Raw genomic sequence first — 16,665 nt, forward strand, 5'->3', positions numbered from 1 at the left:
CCGTAATATAAACATGTATTTGTATGTTTATAAATACAAAATAAATATGCACAGTGCACAATTATAAACACAAACTTTTATTCTGGATACGATTGCTCACGTTATTATTAACTTCATTATATTGCCGACACTGACTTCTGAACACAAGGTTTTCTTGCTTGAATCATACCTTGAATATGAAAATGTATGTTGAGCATTTCACAGTAAAAGGCCATACAATATGAAAATGAAGTGTGTTCGTTCCCTTGGACATTAGACAACATTGATTCCTGGGACAAACCGTATGTAGGCGGACACACGGCGATACATCTGACTCTCATCTCATTTACTCATGTTATTCAGAAGCAAAGTTCGGGGAACATGACGGGCGAGAAGATAACACGACTCTATGACATGGGCTGTGAGCAGGAGAGGAAGGCTTGGGTGGATCGCTACATTGCCTTCATGGATGAGAGGGGCACACCTGTTCCCAGTCTTCCGTTGGTGGGAAAAAAGCCATTGGATCTGTGCCGCCTGTACCTCTGTGTTCGAGAGATCGGTGGCCTGGCAATGGTGAGTAAAGGCCAGACGGTCTCTTATTACTCCTGCCTGTAAGATTTCTTCAAAACGTAATAAAGTCCTGAAGCACAATGAGACCACTGTGACCTTTCCTTGGATCTGTCGCAACCATCAATCTAATGTCACAAGGAGAAATTTTACAAGGAGGAAATATACAAAGAATGTACCTTTGCACCTGTTTGCAGATAGCTTTAGTGTGTTTTTTTAGACAAATAGCCTTACACATGCTTTCATGGTAAAATACATTTTTCATAGCGTTTTATTTTCGTTTTCAAAGCATAGTTTTCCACAGTCAAAGAGGTGAATTGTCATCCATAACGGAACGGATACATAAACAAGAGTCTATATTCCTTATGAATTGGCACAAAATAGCTATTTTTTGATCTGAGAATTGCCATCCATTCTCTATTTGTTGGGTATTATTGCTGCTAGAAATGTCATCTCTCAAAAACTTTTTTTTGTCAGATCCGTAATGCATTAATTTTTCCTTCTTATAAAATAGAAAACTTGTGCATAGACTGACATATTTCTGATGTGTGCATGCTATCATCAAGGGTCTAGTCAAATCTGAACAGATGATTTAATATATTTGTAATAAATGCATTCTCTGAAAATGTATGATTCACGTTTTGACTGAAAATGTCACATCCATAACGCCGGGTGGACGTATGTCTGACTGAAAGTCTCCTCTTGAATAGGTAAATAAGAACAAGAAATGGAAAGAGCTGTCCAGTCACTTGAATGTGGGGATGTCCAGCAGTTCAGCCAGTTCTCTGAAGAAACAATACATCCAATACCTGTTTGCTTATGAGTGCAAGGTGGAGCGCGGAGAAGAGCCTCCGCCTGAAGTCTTCGCTACGGTAGAGAGCAAGAAGCAACCGCAACAGCCCAAGATCCAGCCACCCTCACCTGGTAAAGGACCTTATTGGCTGAGCATTCAGTCGGGGTCACCATTGTTTGTGTTCAATGTACTAAAACATGAATTCTTATCGTTTTAAAAGTTTTTTCGAATCAGGCAAGCACACACTTCACCCTTGCATCCACCAACACCGGCACCAACTTTTTCAGTGCAGCAAGAATCCATCACACTTCCTTCAGAAAATGTTTCTCTACTTTTCTCTCAATTACTTGGATGAGTTGTCGTGATTTGTAAAGGCGCTCTGAAGTATCTGTCAAAGATGCCTTTGGAGTATAATATTATTTCCTTTGCTTGCCACGATTTGTCTGCCTCGCCCACATGTCGCTGCGGTCTGCCTGCCATACAATAAATTCAAAGCTTCTGTAGACAGAGCTATAAATATCTGACAGGTGACTGAATCCAAACGAGAAAGCGAAAAAAAACGGGGAGGTGGGGCAAGAGAGAGCTGTCAAGCAGCCAGCTGAGGATCTCCCCTCTCCTCGGGCGAATGGCTGATGATGTCACACAGGAAGAGAGAGAGGGCTGTCAAACAGCGGGGGAGGGAGGGATTCCCTCAGAGAAGATTAATGGGGGAGGAGTGTGGGATGAAAACAAAAGTGACCTCAGCCTGACCCCTCGCTCACTGCAGACCAGTGATCCAGCACTTTCTCTCTATCGCTGTGAATATGTGTGAGGTCACCAGGGGTCATTCTAACTGGAAGTGTTGCGGCGTAAAACGGCATATTGTTTATTTTTGGCGCTGAAAAAAGGTTTCACGGCTGACAGCAGATCAAGGACTCGTAAAGCAGACGCTTTTTCATTCCCTCAAACCCTATTGGCTTTCTTCTCAGCGCTGACATCTTTTGAAGCTCTTTTTAGCGCTCCGAGCTGCAGAGGAAAATGCAAATTGGTTTTATTACTTTGCATCAACCGAGCCGTGAAAATTTCAGAAGTTATTAGGATGGTGTCCTTTTATGCAATTGAATTTCTATTGAAATTAATAACTAGTGTATTCAAATGTTATTGGATTATGGAAATGCGCTCTGGGAATTGTACGATTTTTGGGTCCTTTTCCTCGAGCTGGAAGAACTGATTAGTCTCTGGATTATTTTCTTGTAGCTTCAAAAAGATTTAACATGCCAGAGAATAAAATGTCTTCCAAGGAACAAAATGATATTATTTTTCTTATAAAATATATATACAGTATATACAATTAAGGGACGTTTTCAAAATTATTCTAAAAAAAAATTTATTTACTATTTATGCGTATAAATAAAATTTTCTTTTTTGTTTTATTCTGATAACTCTTAACAATTATTTCTCCCAAATTTCAAAGAAAAATATTGTTTCTTTTAGGGGCGTCCTTTACTAAGGATTTACATATTTGAATCAGAAATGTAACATCTTCCCTAGACTGATAGTCAAATCGCATGTGTGTGTGTGTGTGTGTGTGTGTGCGGGGACGACACCAGGTGGTTAACAAAGGTACAGCGCAAAGTGCAGTGCAGCACAACATTGATGCACCAAAAAACAATCAAACATTAATTTACAGAATTTGTTTAGAACAGAATATACCTTGATAATAAATAAAACTACAACACGAAATAAGCCAGATTCAAGTCACAATGTGCAAAATGAATGTGTTTATGCAAAATGTCTGAAATGCAGGGGAACATATATTCAAAACACAAGCCGCAAATAGTAAATCTTAAATAATATTTTTGGCGGCGCAGTGCGTGCCCGTCTGCTATGCCACTGCCCATATAACCAAAATGGCATGTTCCCCTTCGCATAACACCTCTGCGAAGATTCGGCTGTGAGACTGGTAGTTGAATCAGGCTCCTCCTATCGAATCTTCGACTTTTCATGGTCACCCCTAGCTTCTATTTGCATTTTTTTGCAGAAAATAAAAACTGGAGAAACAGGTCAAAATAACAGAATAGATGCTCTGTATTTTTCAGACCTCAAATACTGCAAAGAGAACAGTTTTATATTCTCTTTTAAGCAAAACAATAATAATGTTTGAACATGTATTCAGGAAAAGTAAGAAAAATAAAATTATGAGAGAACCTTGCAGTTTTTTAATGATCTTTATCTTGTAATGAACAACTTCATTTTGGGTCAGGAAATTGCAATGCAAAAACAAACAATCGTCACGCTTGATGACACGTTACAAAATCTGTAAATTGAAATTGTTTAGGTCATTATTTTCTCCACCTTTTCCAAGGTTTTTTTTCACAGCTGCAGCAAAATGTACCTTAATTTGAGCATCTTTGTCTATAATTCTTATTTTTTATAAATCTAACAATATTTAATTCTGTTTGACAGCAAACTCAGGCTCTCTTCAGGGCCCCCAGACTCCTCAATCGACCGGCAGCAGCACTATGACAGAGATGCCAGGGGACTTAAAGCCTCCCACACCCGCTACCACACCCCACGGACAAGCCACTTCTCAGCCTAGTGGCAGGTGTGCTCCGTTCATGTGTATTGTGTGATATTTTGTGTCTGTTACTTTGCTGTGTGCATGTAATGATTTGCATGCTTTATTCCAGAAGCAGTGGGGTGAGTGTACAAGACCCCTTTTCTGAAGGTAGTGACCCGGCCTTCCAGAAGAGAAACACCATGCATGGTGGCAGTGGTGATGCCAGCTCTAGAATGCAGTTTGACCCTAGTAAGGAGCCCTATGGAGCCCCCAGAAAAGGTACGTGAAATAGCTATTGTCTGGTTTTACATTTTTACATCGGCAGTCTGATCATCTGCCTCCTTGAACACTGTTGAGTGGAAGTATTGTTTAGACACTGCTGCCCCCTAGTGTGGATGAGCAGGTTACAGACAATACATAACAATTATTTTAAAATGATTTATGCTCTTGGTTCTGTTGACGTGATTCATTTGAGCATGTAAATTACATTTAAAAAATCGTTAAAAGTTTTCAAAGGCTGAGCAGGGCAATGTTAATCGATAGACAACTACCCTTATAGTACAGATACATCTGGGGGCATCAATTGTCTACATTTACACCTGCAAAATGTTTCTGTGATGTCTCCAGTCAGATGTCATATAGGCTAGGGATGGGCCGATACCAATTTTTCCTTTACGATTCGATTCCGATACCTGTATTGTACGTATCGGCCGATACTGATGCCGATCCGATACTAGTCCTACTTTTTCCTGATCAGTGTATAATTGCATGTATTTTATTGTATTGAACGAAAACTATAACGTATTTATGAAAGTTGACTGAAAAAAATGATTGCACAACATTATAAAGCATATATAAATATTTTCAACGTAAAAACACTCAGTAAGTAAAGATACTTAAAAAGTGAAAATGCTTCACTACTGAACATCTCTGCACTAATGTAAAATGGAACAAAAGGCCCCATGCCCATCTAGGGTCCAGAATGATGCGCTTTAATTTAGCGCATGAAAACTCTTACAGCGGTTTGCTAATAGCTCAATCTTCGTAAAGTACAGGATCGTATTTTGGCTCGTCCCGCCACTTCCGATATCCGTTCAAGCACAAAATGTCCGTACCGACGCGCCCACCCCTAATATAAACATCTAAAAATGTCTATAAGATGTTTATGAATTAGAATGAATGTAAAACGTTTATGTAAGATGTTCTTACACAGCTGATGTTTACCAGACCTTTAGCAGACATCTTACAGAAGTACGTGTGCTCTCTGGTTACTTAGGGTATGTTTTAGGCCAGGGTGCACAAAATGTATCCAAATGTTAATGCAGTATTTTAATGCCAGTTAACGTTTATAAAAGTTCTAAATAATAATTATAAGACTTTATTTACATAGCACCTTTTAAACATGTAATGCAGTTCAAAGCACTTTATATATAATCAAATATTGGTTGCAATTACACATCCCATAAAAACACATACTGTATAAAATGCTAAAATTGATAAAAGACAAAAAAATCATCTGCAACACATCTATAAACACAAACTTGTTAAAGCCAGTTTATGGTGAACATTATTCAAGGTAAACAAATCTTATGGAACACATCTATGGAACACACAAATGTTATAGCCAGTTTATCGTGAACATAATTAAAATACATTTACATTACATTTTATGCATTTGACAGTCGCTTTTATCCAAAGCGGCTTACATTGCATTATACTACACATTGTATCAGAGTATTTGCAATCCCCTGGGATCGAACCCATGACCTCGCCGTTGCACGCGCCATGCCTTAACCACTGAGCTTCAGGAAAGCTAACAAAATGTAGTTTACTAAAAGCAAACTAACAAAATGCGAAGGATAAACGATACCCTGAGCTTCCCTAAAATCAGAAGGTGGTGGGGCATTCCACACTTTGGGAGCACAACTGTCTAAAGCAAGTTTAGAAAAGACAATAAAAAGCATTGTATTTGACTATATTAAGTTCTGAAAGTGAACCTAGCCTTTAGCCTCAGTGTCCTGGTCACCATCCTGGTTCCCCAACTAGCAGAGGCTTAAATAAACCGTTCCTGGGACAATTTTTTTAACCCCCCGAAGTCAACTTCAATAGAAAAGATGCTGAACAGAATATCCAGTTTTCAACATCAAATATATTTTTTAAGGTAAATGTGTTCCAAATGAGTTATGAAGTTTAAAGTGCTCTTTTTTTCAGGTGGTTCTGACCCCTACATGACTGGGCAGATGCCTGGCAGTAACATGCAGGATATGTATCCACGTGGACTACCTTCAGGAATGGGTATGGGCTCAAGACCCCAATATCCCTACAACCCTGGCTTTGAGAGGAGGTAGGACAGTTTGCCACTGTTTGTTCACTTCATTAAAACAGTACAAACATATCAATCAGTGTGTAACGTTTATGTCCATAGGCCAGACCATGTCATGGGTGCAGAGAGTGGAATTGTGCCCCCTGGAAATCAAAACAACTTGGTGCCTTCCAACAGTGATCCCAGCATGTACTCAGGCAGTAGATACCCCTCCCATCAAAGGTAAGAAGTGACAACCGTTGTTTAGCATATATCGACATACTTTGCAGTTTGAATCTTTAGATTAGTATTTGTGCCATTTTATCGTAGACATGGACATGACGGTTATGGGCAGCAGTACCCACACAACATGGCGTACGGGATGTATCCCCAGCAGCAGGTCAGTGATCTACTGTCTTGCCTAGAAGTTATTTGCATGCTAATAAAGCTATAGTTTTAGACACTGTATATATTTGGATTTGTAGGGTTACAAGCGGCCTGGTGAAGGGATGTATGGACCTCCATCTAAGCGGCATGAGAGCGAAGCCTACGGAATGCAATACGGTGGCCAGCAGCCTGACATGTATGGCCAGTATGGCTACCCAGATCGCAGGCCCATGCAAGGCCCATTCTCTTACCCATATGGACGTGATCGCATGCAGGCTGGCGGGCAAGGTTTTCCCCAGCACAGCATGATGAGTGGTGGACCACCCCCAGGCTCCAATTCCAGCGGTGGACCCCAGGGGAACATGTGGCACACCAGGCCCGACATGAACTACCCTTACCCCGGCCGGCAAGGCCACGGGCCACCCTACCGCTCCATGTCCGGTGCAGATGATCCAGATGCCAGGATCAACCAGGACAGTCAGTGGCCTGTTCAGCGCCAATCCCCATACCCACAACACTCTTCCTCCTCTTCCAGTTCGATGGGCCCCATGATTAGCCGGCAACCGTCATCTTCCTACCAATCTCCTCCAACTATGCCAAACCACATATCCAGAGTCCCAAGCCCTGCACCATTTCCTCGGCCTGTGGGTGGTTCTATGTCACCCAATAAGACTCATATGATGACCTCTATGAAGCAGATGCAGAAGCCCGGTGGCCCGGGCTCGATGCCAAGCTCTCAGGGTGGTGGCCTTCCTGGACATGGCTTCCCAGCAATCCACCGGGAGGTCAGTTTTCCGATGGACTCAGTGGAGGCTACGCAGCCCCAGATTAAACCCCGTCGAAGGTTAACATCCAAAGACATTGGTAAGTGCTCCATACAGGCTTTTACAAGTGGGACTTGGAAATAAAAAGCTTTGTAGGAAGCATATTATGTATGGTCTGTTTTTGAAAAGATTCTCGCTGGTTATATCTCACAGGCACACCGGAGGCTTGGCGTGTGATGATGTCTTTGAAATCCGGTTTGCTCGCAGAGAGCACATGGGCCCTAGATACTATAAACATCTTGTTGTATGATGATAGCACAGTGTCTTCCTTTACCTTATCCCAGGTAAGTTCTTAACGCAGCGTAGTATGCCAACAGTGCAATTCCACGGCTAGGGCCAGCAAGCCATTCCTTTTTTCAATGATTTGCTAATTAGAAGAGACATGGTGCAGTAGCTACCAATAAGAGTACAAACAATTTAGATGTTTTCTGATACAATCGAATACAGCAGTCAAGTGAGAACATCCACTAAAAATCAGCAGTACAGTAACCTGATGACCTCTAGTAATTTAATGCTGTTATTTAGTATAGTTATTATAAAGCGTGATATTGATTAAAACCTTTACAGAGCAAATCTCACTGTGTTTTATTGTATGCTAATGCCCGGAAATGATTGTGAAAGTCTTTCATGAGTAGACTCTCTTTTTTGTCTTTTTATCTTCTAGTTGCCCGGTTTCTTGGAGCTCATCGTTGAGTATTTCAGAAGATGTTTAATAGAGATCTTTGGGATCCTGCAGGAGTATGAAGTTGGCACAGAGGGTCAGAAAACTCTTCTTGGTCCCTGTTCAGATCCCACAGAGAAAGATCAACCTTCCAGGCAAGACCTAAAAAGCCAATCTGAAGAGGTGGACAAGCGATTGGACGTTAACTTGGAGAAACCTCAGTCCAGCAGTTCAGCAACAGCAGACACCGTGGAGAAGACACAGGGATCCACGGAGGTAAAAGATTACCCATGTTCTCCATTGGAGCCTAGACCTAAGCAAGCCAGTAAATTTGACAAGTTGCCCATTAAGGTTGAGGAGAGGGAGGCCGTGGCCGATCTAGTGGAGGATAGGTCCGAGATGCTAGGCCTGGTTGGGGAGTTCACCAGCGGCCTGCTGCACTGGAAGGCTGGCGGAGGGGACTCCACCACTCACATCCAGACGTACTTTGAGAGATGTGAAGAGAAGGAAGAAAGCAAGCCTTTGGAGAATCAGCAAAATGTGGAGGAGCATGCAAAAGACACATCTGAAGAGAAGCCCACCGGGGAAGAGGAGTTGAAAAGAGATGTTCCAGGACCCTCAGAGGAAATTGTCACCGCCACTGTTGATGACCTGTTAAGTTCTCGGCCCGGGTCTTTAGCAGAAGGTGAAACTCAGATGTTCCCCTTCCGCACTAGAGAGAAGCTGAGCAGCATCACTTTGCTCGAGGATGAGCCCCGGTGCTGGGACGAAGCACCTCTTTCGGTAGCAGAAGGCTGGCAGGATGAATTGGCAAGGCGCTGCATTTGCGTGTCCAATATCATTCGCGGACTTTCCTTCGTCCCTGGTAATGACAGCGACATAGCTCGGCACCCAGGTTTGGTGCTTGTTCTTGGCAAGCTTGTGCTTTTGCACCATGAGCATCCCATGAGAAAAAGGATGCCGCCTACGTACCAGCGCGAGGAAGAGAGAGGTCTGGCTTGCAGCAAGGATGAATGGTGGTGGGACTGTCTCGGTGCCTTACGTGAGAACACCTTGGTCACGCTAGCCAACATTTCAGGACAGCTTGACTTGTCCATTTATCCAGAAAGTATCTGCCTTCCTATCCTGGACGGACTGCTCCACTGGCTGGTGTGCCCTTCTGCGGAGGCCCAGGACCCCTTCTGCACGGCCAACGGCTTCTCCTCGCTCACGCCACAGAGACTGGTCCTGGAGTGTCTGTGCAAGCTAAGCATCCAAGACTCTAACGTAGACCTTCTGCTGGCCACACCCCCTTTTAGCAGACAGGAGCGCATCTTCGCCTCATTGGTGCGCCACGTGGGTGAACGTAAGAGTCAGGTTTGCCGTGAGATGGCCGTGGCGGTTCTCTCCAACCTTGCACAGGGCGACCCTGCGGCTGCCCGAGCCATCACCCTTCAGAAAGGCAGTGTGGGAGCTTTGATAAGCTTCCTGGAGGACAGCGTTGCCACGGCACAGTATCAACAAAGCCCTCACAGTCTCTTGCACATGGGACACTCCACCCACTCTGAGCCACCCAGCATCAACATGATGTGCCGGGCTGCCAAAGCCCTGCTAGCCATGGCCCAGGTGGAGGAAAACAGGCCCGAGTTTGTACTCTACGAGAGCAGGCTGCTCGATATCTCTCTGTCCTCTGTGCTGAACTCTGGCGTGGCGGCCATCTTGTGTGAGGTACTGTTCAAGCTCGGCCGCTCGTGACACGCACAAAGGAGCAGGAGCCTGTAGAGCCATCACGGAACCAGCCGGTAGAGCTGAGCCACAGAAATCACACAGAACTTTCGGTGTTATATTTTTATTTAAGGAGAACACAAACAAAAATGTTTTTACATACAAATAAATATATAGAGAATATATATAGCTCCTCTGCCCCATTTCCCAGTTTTCATTTTGGATTTTTAAATGATTTTAATACAAATATTTAATACTTAGTCTTTTCGTCTTTTTCTATTCTTTCGTTTTTTTTTAAGATTTTGTTTCATCCATGTATTTGATTTTGTTCGTTTAACCAAAGTCGGCATCTGATACCATTAGTTTTAAGAGTATTTCGATCTCAGAATGTTTGTTTTGACGCAGTGTGTTTTTGATTTTGTTTTCTTGTGGGACTTTGTTCGGGGAATGCAGGTTTATTTAAATTGTGAGACGTTGTAGATATTGCAATGTGTTGCGATAAAAGAAAAAACACAAAAAAACACTGATTTAAAGACGTACATGTATACAGCTCTGATAAAAGCATTGTGCAATAGTTTTTAGCTGGCTCAGAGAGGACGTGATGAAATGTGAATCGCCACAGGCCGTGTTCAGAAAGGACTATCAGTGTTGCACTGTTTCACCACACCAGTATCTGAGGGTCAAGTGAGTGTTGGTTGTGAACTGACTTGCTTACATATTAGTGCAGCCGCAGAGGGTTGTATCTCTGACGGTGAACTCAGTGCTTCGGTTACCCCTCCTCTCTGTTCTATACATGTGGGTCGATTTGTATATAGGAACTGTACATTAAATGGCCCCTTTTCATGTATTTTTTTCTCCAAGAGATGTAGTATTATACAAAGTGAGTAGTAAATGCTACATGCTATTGACATTTTGCCAAATAATATAAAATCGTAATTTTCAGGTGAGGGTGGTCATGTGACATGTAAGAGGCTGTTCACATGGGATACGTTCTCATGTGGAATTTTCTAACATTTTTGGTCTGTGTACACTTGCCAGATAGACGGAACAGCAATTTTTAGGTTGTAGAATAGTTCAAAAGTCCAATGTCAGATTTAAAGTAAAGGACCAATCAGATCAATCTTGGGAATGGATTTTAACGTTTAAGTTATTGTGTATGTGAGAAAATATTGTATGGGAAGGTGTGCATCAATAAATGCTCCTGTTTTATACTGTAAGAACGCATTCCATGTGGACGCCTCCTAGGACTTTCCTGTGTGTCCCGTAATGGACGTCTGTGTGACAGAAATAGCAATGGCTCCCTCTAATGGCCTTAGATTTTGTAAATGACAGGCTAACTGAACGTCTGCTGGCGTAAATGTACTTCAATGTGAAAATGAAAGTTACCCCAATATGACTTCTATGATTTTAACAAAAAAGTATGTACAACTCTTTATGTAAGCTCTTTTTGCTCTTATGATTTGATGACCATTGTTTATTCAGTATAAAGTCTTTATACATGTTCCACATGTTAAAAGTAAATGTACATGAAATTTGGTCGACCACTGTGAATGTTGTTCTTGAGTGTTGTCTGTTTCTTTAAAAGGTGGAATGGTTCAAACATAACACTAAACATACCAAAAAATGTTTTGTTACAGTAATAAATTCTAGTTGTGTCAATTAGATGAATTGTGATTCATCGAATTCAAAATAATGGTTGTGTTTACGTCATATATGTCTGTGTACTGTTCATATTAATTCTATTTGTTAAAATGCAAAAATGTATTTATAAACATATATACATGCATAAGAAAAAAACACAAAGAAACGTTGATATATAATTTCAATTATTGGTAAAAATAAACAAATAGATCTTAATATTTCCCAAATGTATATACATGTATATTTTTGTGTTTATTAATACAAAATAAATATGCACAGTACACAGACATATATAATGTAAACACAAACTTTTATTCTGGATGGGATAAATCGTTTTACAGTCCTAATTATAATTTATTTAATGTATAAATATGACACATATTTCTTAAATATGTATATGAATGTGTGTGCATTTATAAATACACACAAGACACACACAAATATTATACAAACAAAATACAATTAATTTGGAATCGATTTATCGTGATGAACTGACAGCACAAAAACAATAGGTCAAAGCACTATTTCAACAAGCACAGGTTGAGGGTATATGCACACTCTGGTTGATGTGTTGCAGCTTTTGCATGTATTGCACACATCGGTTTGATCAGATTACATGCTGTAAATATGCAGACAACACAGGTGCATTTATAACTGCTGCTTTTCTAACTTCAGTTATCACTGCAGGGCGCTGTAAAATAGTTTCATCCTTTGGCTTACTTTTCTAGGAAGTCGTGCTTTTCAAAGACACTGAAAGCAGTTATCGGAGAAAAAAAGTTGCATGACGCTTTTATTATGAATTCCAAGCCACATGATGCCACATTATCACAAGAGCACAGTTTTATTTTGTTACTCAAGTAATTGCAAGAAATATACGCCGGTCAAATGGCAGTTTCTATTCAATAGGCTCACACAAATGAGCTGAAAATGCTCAACTGTCAAAAGTGCGAGTATACATACTATATTAAGTACATATTTACAATATTACAAATGTGTGATTATTGTGTTATACTCCAGGAATGAATGGCTCTTGTCTTCTAAAATTCTTCTTGGCACTCCAACAAAATGAAGTCAAACACAATCCCACTGAGTCTGGCTGGTCTTCAACAGCGTTCTCCACAACGCTGTGACCCTGTACAGTATATGAACTACAGTTGCTCAAAAGTAGTCAAATGAATGTTGACTATCGCAAGGGCAGACCACCTGATAAAAATAAAGTCCATACAGTTATTTAAGACTGCGTTTTGAAAAAGTCTGATTTCTGCTCATTTTGACTTGAAGATGGAATCCCAGTCGAACGGAGCAGAGTCCTCCGCAGCTTCTGCATTTTTAGGGATGGCGGGAAAAAAGGATTGCATTTTCTGGCGAAATTCTTTCAGCTGCAATAGAGAAATGGTACATATCTAACCACAGCTGCATATTAAAGAAGGAATTATGAAGTGACGAGATGAGACACGTACACTGTGGACACCCAGGGCCTTCCATATGGTGATGCTGAGGAGGCCAACACCACACCAGGCGTAGAGTGAACCCCAGCCCAGCGCTCGCAACGCTAATGAAGCGCCACTTTCTGGAACCGCAGCACTTCCCATTATACCCTGAACATGTGGAGACAAAAATGCATCTTGTGTTATTATTACAAAGTATATTATCAGCGTAAAATGTTAAAGATACTGACTTTCTTGTCCTCTTCTGCTGTAATGGTAGCATGCAGTAAACCTGGCCTAGACTCTACGCCGTTAGCCCAGTTTCACAGACAAGGCTTGAGGCTAAAATGAATGTGTGATCTGTTTTAACTGAACATAACTTGCCCAGAAATATCTTTAAAATATAACAGTGCCATTGTTTTTTTTTTAAGTTACACACCAGTAATGTATTCTTTTATAAAAGCCACATAAATATCTTGATTCAACTAAAGCATAGTCCTGGCTCAAGATAAGCCGTGTCTGTGAAACCGGGCCTACAATTTTCCCAACTCCTAGGACGTTGTTACTCTAACATTTTTTAAAATACTTAAATAAGCATATTTCGTACTTTGTGGAAGCGAGAAAATCTGACCTTTGTCAAACAGGAGCATGGTCGTCAAGTTAACAGATGACATTACTTTATAAATCAGACAAGTGCAGAATTTTACAATTTTTTAAATTAATTTGACATAATGAATGCATGAATCTTTATTGACATTGTATGCACACAGTAATAAGACCAGAAAAATACTTTATGTCCATTTTTATTTCACAATGCCGTGTAATTTAATGCACATATTTTAATGCACATGCCGACTAAACTAGTTGTTTGTGTAGAGAAGTCAAGAAAACTTCCTGATACAGACACACTAATGATGTTACCAGCTTTAATGTCATTTATCTCTTCAGTGCTCTACATATTAGATTAGCTGTTATTTGACCTCTGCATTCTGCAGACATCGAAAAACATTATGAACAGAGCATCATGTTCTGGAATCATCTCTTTTTGGGCATGTTTCTTAAGAATCAGGACAAAAAGCACTGTTCTCTATAAACAACATGGACATACGAAGTGTATTCATTCAATCCCATGATGCACTGCAACAACAAGTGTAAACCAGTGAACTCTCAACAGCTAGCTTCTATTGATTGTTGTGAGGCCGAACAAATTCCCACATATCTGCAAAAAACCCAGCCTGCATCCCTTCCGGTGCACTGCAATTTGCCGTCCGAATTGGCTTGTTCATCCTTTAAGTGGACCATTTCAATGATGTAATCTAGGGAGCAGTGAATAAGGGCATAGGGGATGTGGGACAGTCTGAGATTTACTTATTATTATATTTTGAAATGGATGACTTTGACTTAATAATGAAGAAAGAGCAGCCAATAAGAGCACAGACTTGACAGACAAATGAAGAAGAAAAAAATAACCCTCACTTTCTCTCAACAGGTAGTGGTCTAGCTTTTTGTTTAAACCAGTAACTTTGTATCGGCACCTATTGCATTATTGCTCCTGTATGACATATCGCTTATTGCTCCTTAAACTCATTGTAAGTAGCTTTGGATAAAATAGTCTGCTAAATGACTAAATGTAAATGTAGAATAGATGGGAACTCCTTTAAAATGGTTTTAAAAGCATCTCAGCGTGACACCTCAAGAAGCTGCTTAATAAAATGACAGGAAAAGATTTCTGCAAATTCTAGTCAAACGGTGAAGATGATCAAATATAACATAATTTTTTACATAATTCCCATAGTTCCCTAAGTTTTATTTCATTTAGATTTTTATAAGTTTATTATTATTCTAAAATATGACTAAAATATGAACACATAAGTTAGTGTCCAAAAACTTTAATATAATCTTAAACTTAGAATTTTAAATAAACCAAAAGCATATTCAGTTATATAAAGCTGGAAGTTGGAACATCAATTCCTTTGGTTGGTGGTCTTATTTTTCTGATGTTTTATTGCATAAAATCTATGATACATTTCTATATTTCATAAAATGTCACAAAATCTGTGGCCCCCCTGGGTCCATCTTGGGGCCCCCACAGTTTGAGAACCACTGGTTTAACTGACATTAGTACTATGTTATTATTATATTACTGAAAACTCCGATACCTTATTGAACCAATTGGGACTCTTCTTCTTAGCCATGGCAAGGGTGGTACCAAACCCTGCAATCATGCCTGCAGTGGCCAGGGTAGTGAGAAAAGCGCTACCTGCATAACATAAACAAGTCACACCACACACAGGTTAACATGCTGATACAAATGAAAGCGAACTGCACATTTTCATGTTATTCCCCTTATATGTTTAAGTGCGTCATTCGATATCCTCCTCACTTTGGATAAAAGCATCTCCTAAACACTTAAATGTAAACTACAATTGCTATTGCACAACACTCTTTATTTGAACACTTGCTAGCGTATTTAGTTAAAAAGAATACAATTATGTTTATTATGATCATTTTTTTAATGATCCAAATTTAATACAGAACCTTTGCCTTGAGGTTGTAAATTGCAAACATATTGTCAAGATAAATGCCCAATGAACTACACTACCCATAAACTCCACCAATCAGAAGTTGCTGTACCATTTACAAAATTGCATAAAACTGCTGACTATGATTAAATTTCTATTTGCTTTTTAAAGGAGAAAATAATGGGGAAAATTACTTTTATAAACAAAGCAGCCAAATAACTTGGTGGTCATTGTTGGGCTTTATTGTGATTTATTTATATTTTTATAAGCAGCCCACAATTCAACCGCTTTTTAAATTTTATATTTATTTATTATTATTATTTCTAGTATCATAACAACTGCATCAATAGTAATAATAATAATAATAAAACAGTATAACGTCAACAATAACAACCGGTTGATATTTTAGATTTTTTGCTATACCACCTCTTTAAAAAAGGCCGAAAGATAACAAACGTACAACAACATTACATTTGTTTGATGTGACCCATCTGACCTAAGGTTGGTTCTCCCGACAGCTGCTTCATGAATGACATCGTGCAACAGTTAATAAGAGCTGCCCTCACTTTCTGATAGTGTCTGCACACGTTATTAAATGACAACAAACCTTTGATCAAGAGTAATTTGTCGTCCTTATCCCTGTCATTCTCTGCAGTAACATTCACACTCGTGTTCTCCTGGTGAACTGACATCTTTAACGCGTCCCACTTACTAACTCGTCCGCTGGAAACATGTTGTCCGGCGGAACCTTTCACATCCCACAAAACAAATATTAAGAGGGTTTGTTAATAACGTGTCATTGAACGAATTTTCGTTTTAAGCAGTTCTGTAATTATATTCAGACGTATAGCGTATTTTTATACGTTATACGAAAATTGCATAACTTATTAAACCAAATACAACGTTAAATACAAGACTGGGTTTTGATGTATCACAATGCCAACTTGACACAGATCAATAATTCTACAAAAATAATTGAAATATTTGATTTACAAATCATAATTAACCTCGAGGCTTAGTGCTGTCGAAAATATTCGTATGTTTATGTGAGTAAATAATCAGATTGGTTGTGTGTCAAAACCTATTTGAGCTGCCTACACGGGCGGCATTTGTGAACTCCATGTGCTACAGTATATATTAATTAATGTAACAACCATTTTTATTTGAGTATTCTGTACTATTTTACAGCATAACTAACCTGTATTATTAGGTTATGAATACACGGTTTCCTAAATCGCCACCTCAGAAACGGAAGAAAATGACGTCGAACAAGTCAGCTCTGAGCTCACCTATCGAAAGCCAACAGTATCACAATTCAC

At 39.9% G+C, this 16,665-nt stretch overlaps 2 protein-coding genes across 6 annotated transcripts in view; one reads left to right on the forward strand and one right to left on the reverse strand.

Moving 5' to 3' along the window:
* arid1b (AT rich interactive domain 1B (SWI1-like)) overlaps positions 1–11,292 on the forward strand; it is a 69,533-nt gene extending 58,241 nt beyond the window's left edge. For 4 of the 5 annotated variants that reach the window (XM_056764167.1, XM_056764170.1, XM_056764169.1 and 1 more), the window contains exons 12-21: positions 343–552; positions 1,257–1,470; positions 3,785–3,923; positions 4,009–4,157; positions 6,090–6,222; positions 6,304–6,423; positions 6,511–6,580; positions 6,666–7,431; positions 7,545–7,675; positions 8,056–11,292. In XM_056764167.1, coding sequence (XP_056620145.1) covers positions 343–552; positions 1,257–1,470; positions 3,785–3,923; positions 4,009–4,157; positions 6,090–6,222; positions 6,304–6,423; positions 6,511–6,580; positions 6,666–7,431; positions 7,545–7,675; positions 8,056–9,786 — 3,663 coding nt within the window. In that variant the 3' untranslated portion in view covers positions 9,787–11,292. The remainder of the gene's footprint in view (positions 1–342; positions 553–1,256; positions 1,471–3,784; positions 3,924–4,008; positions 4,158–6,089; positions 6,223–6,303; positions 6,424–6,510; positions 6,581–6,665; positions 7,432–7,544; positions 7,676–8,055) is intronic. The other variant, XM_056764168.1, reaches the window with a different exon arrangement.
* An 865-nt stretch (positions 11,293–12,157) lies between these two features.
* On the reverse strand, positions 12,158–16,665 carry tmem242 (transmembrane protein 242). Its single transcript, XM_056764022.1, has 5 exons — positions 16,545–16,665; positions 15,954–16,094; positions 14,984–15,084; positions 12,858–12,995; positions 12,158–12,776 (listed from the first exon to the last, which is right to left on the reverse strand). Exons 2-5 carry the CDS (start codon positions 16,036–16,038, stop codon positions 12,663–12,665), a joined length of 438 nt encoding a protein of 145 aa, XP_056620000.1. The 5' UTR covers positions 16,039–16,094; positions 16,545–16,665; the 3' UTR covers positions 12,158–12,662.

The sequence above is a fragment of the Triplophysa dalaica genome, chromosome 13 (genome assembly GCF_015846415.1).
Source record: "Triplophysa dalaica isolate WHDGS20190420 chromosome 13, ASM1584641v1, whole genome shotgun sequence".
In the NCBI taxonomy this organism is placed as follows: domain Eukaryota; kingdom Metazoa; phylum Chordata; class Actinopteri; order Cypriniformes; family Nemacheilidae; genus Triplophysa; species Triplophysa dalaica.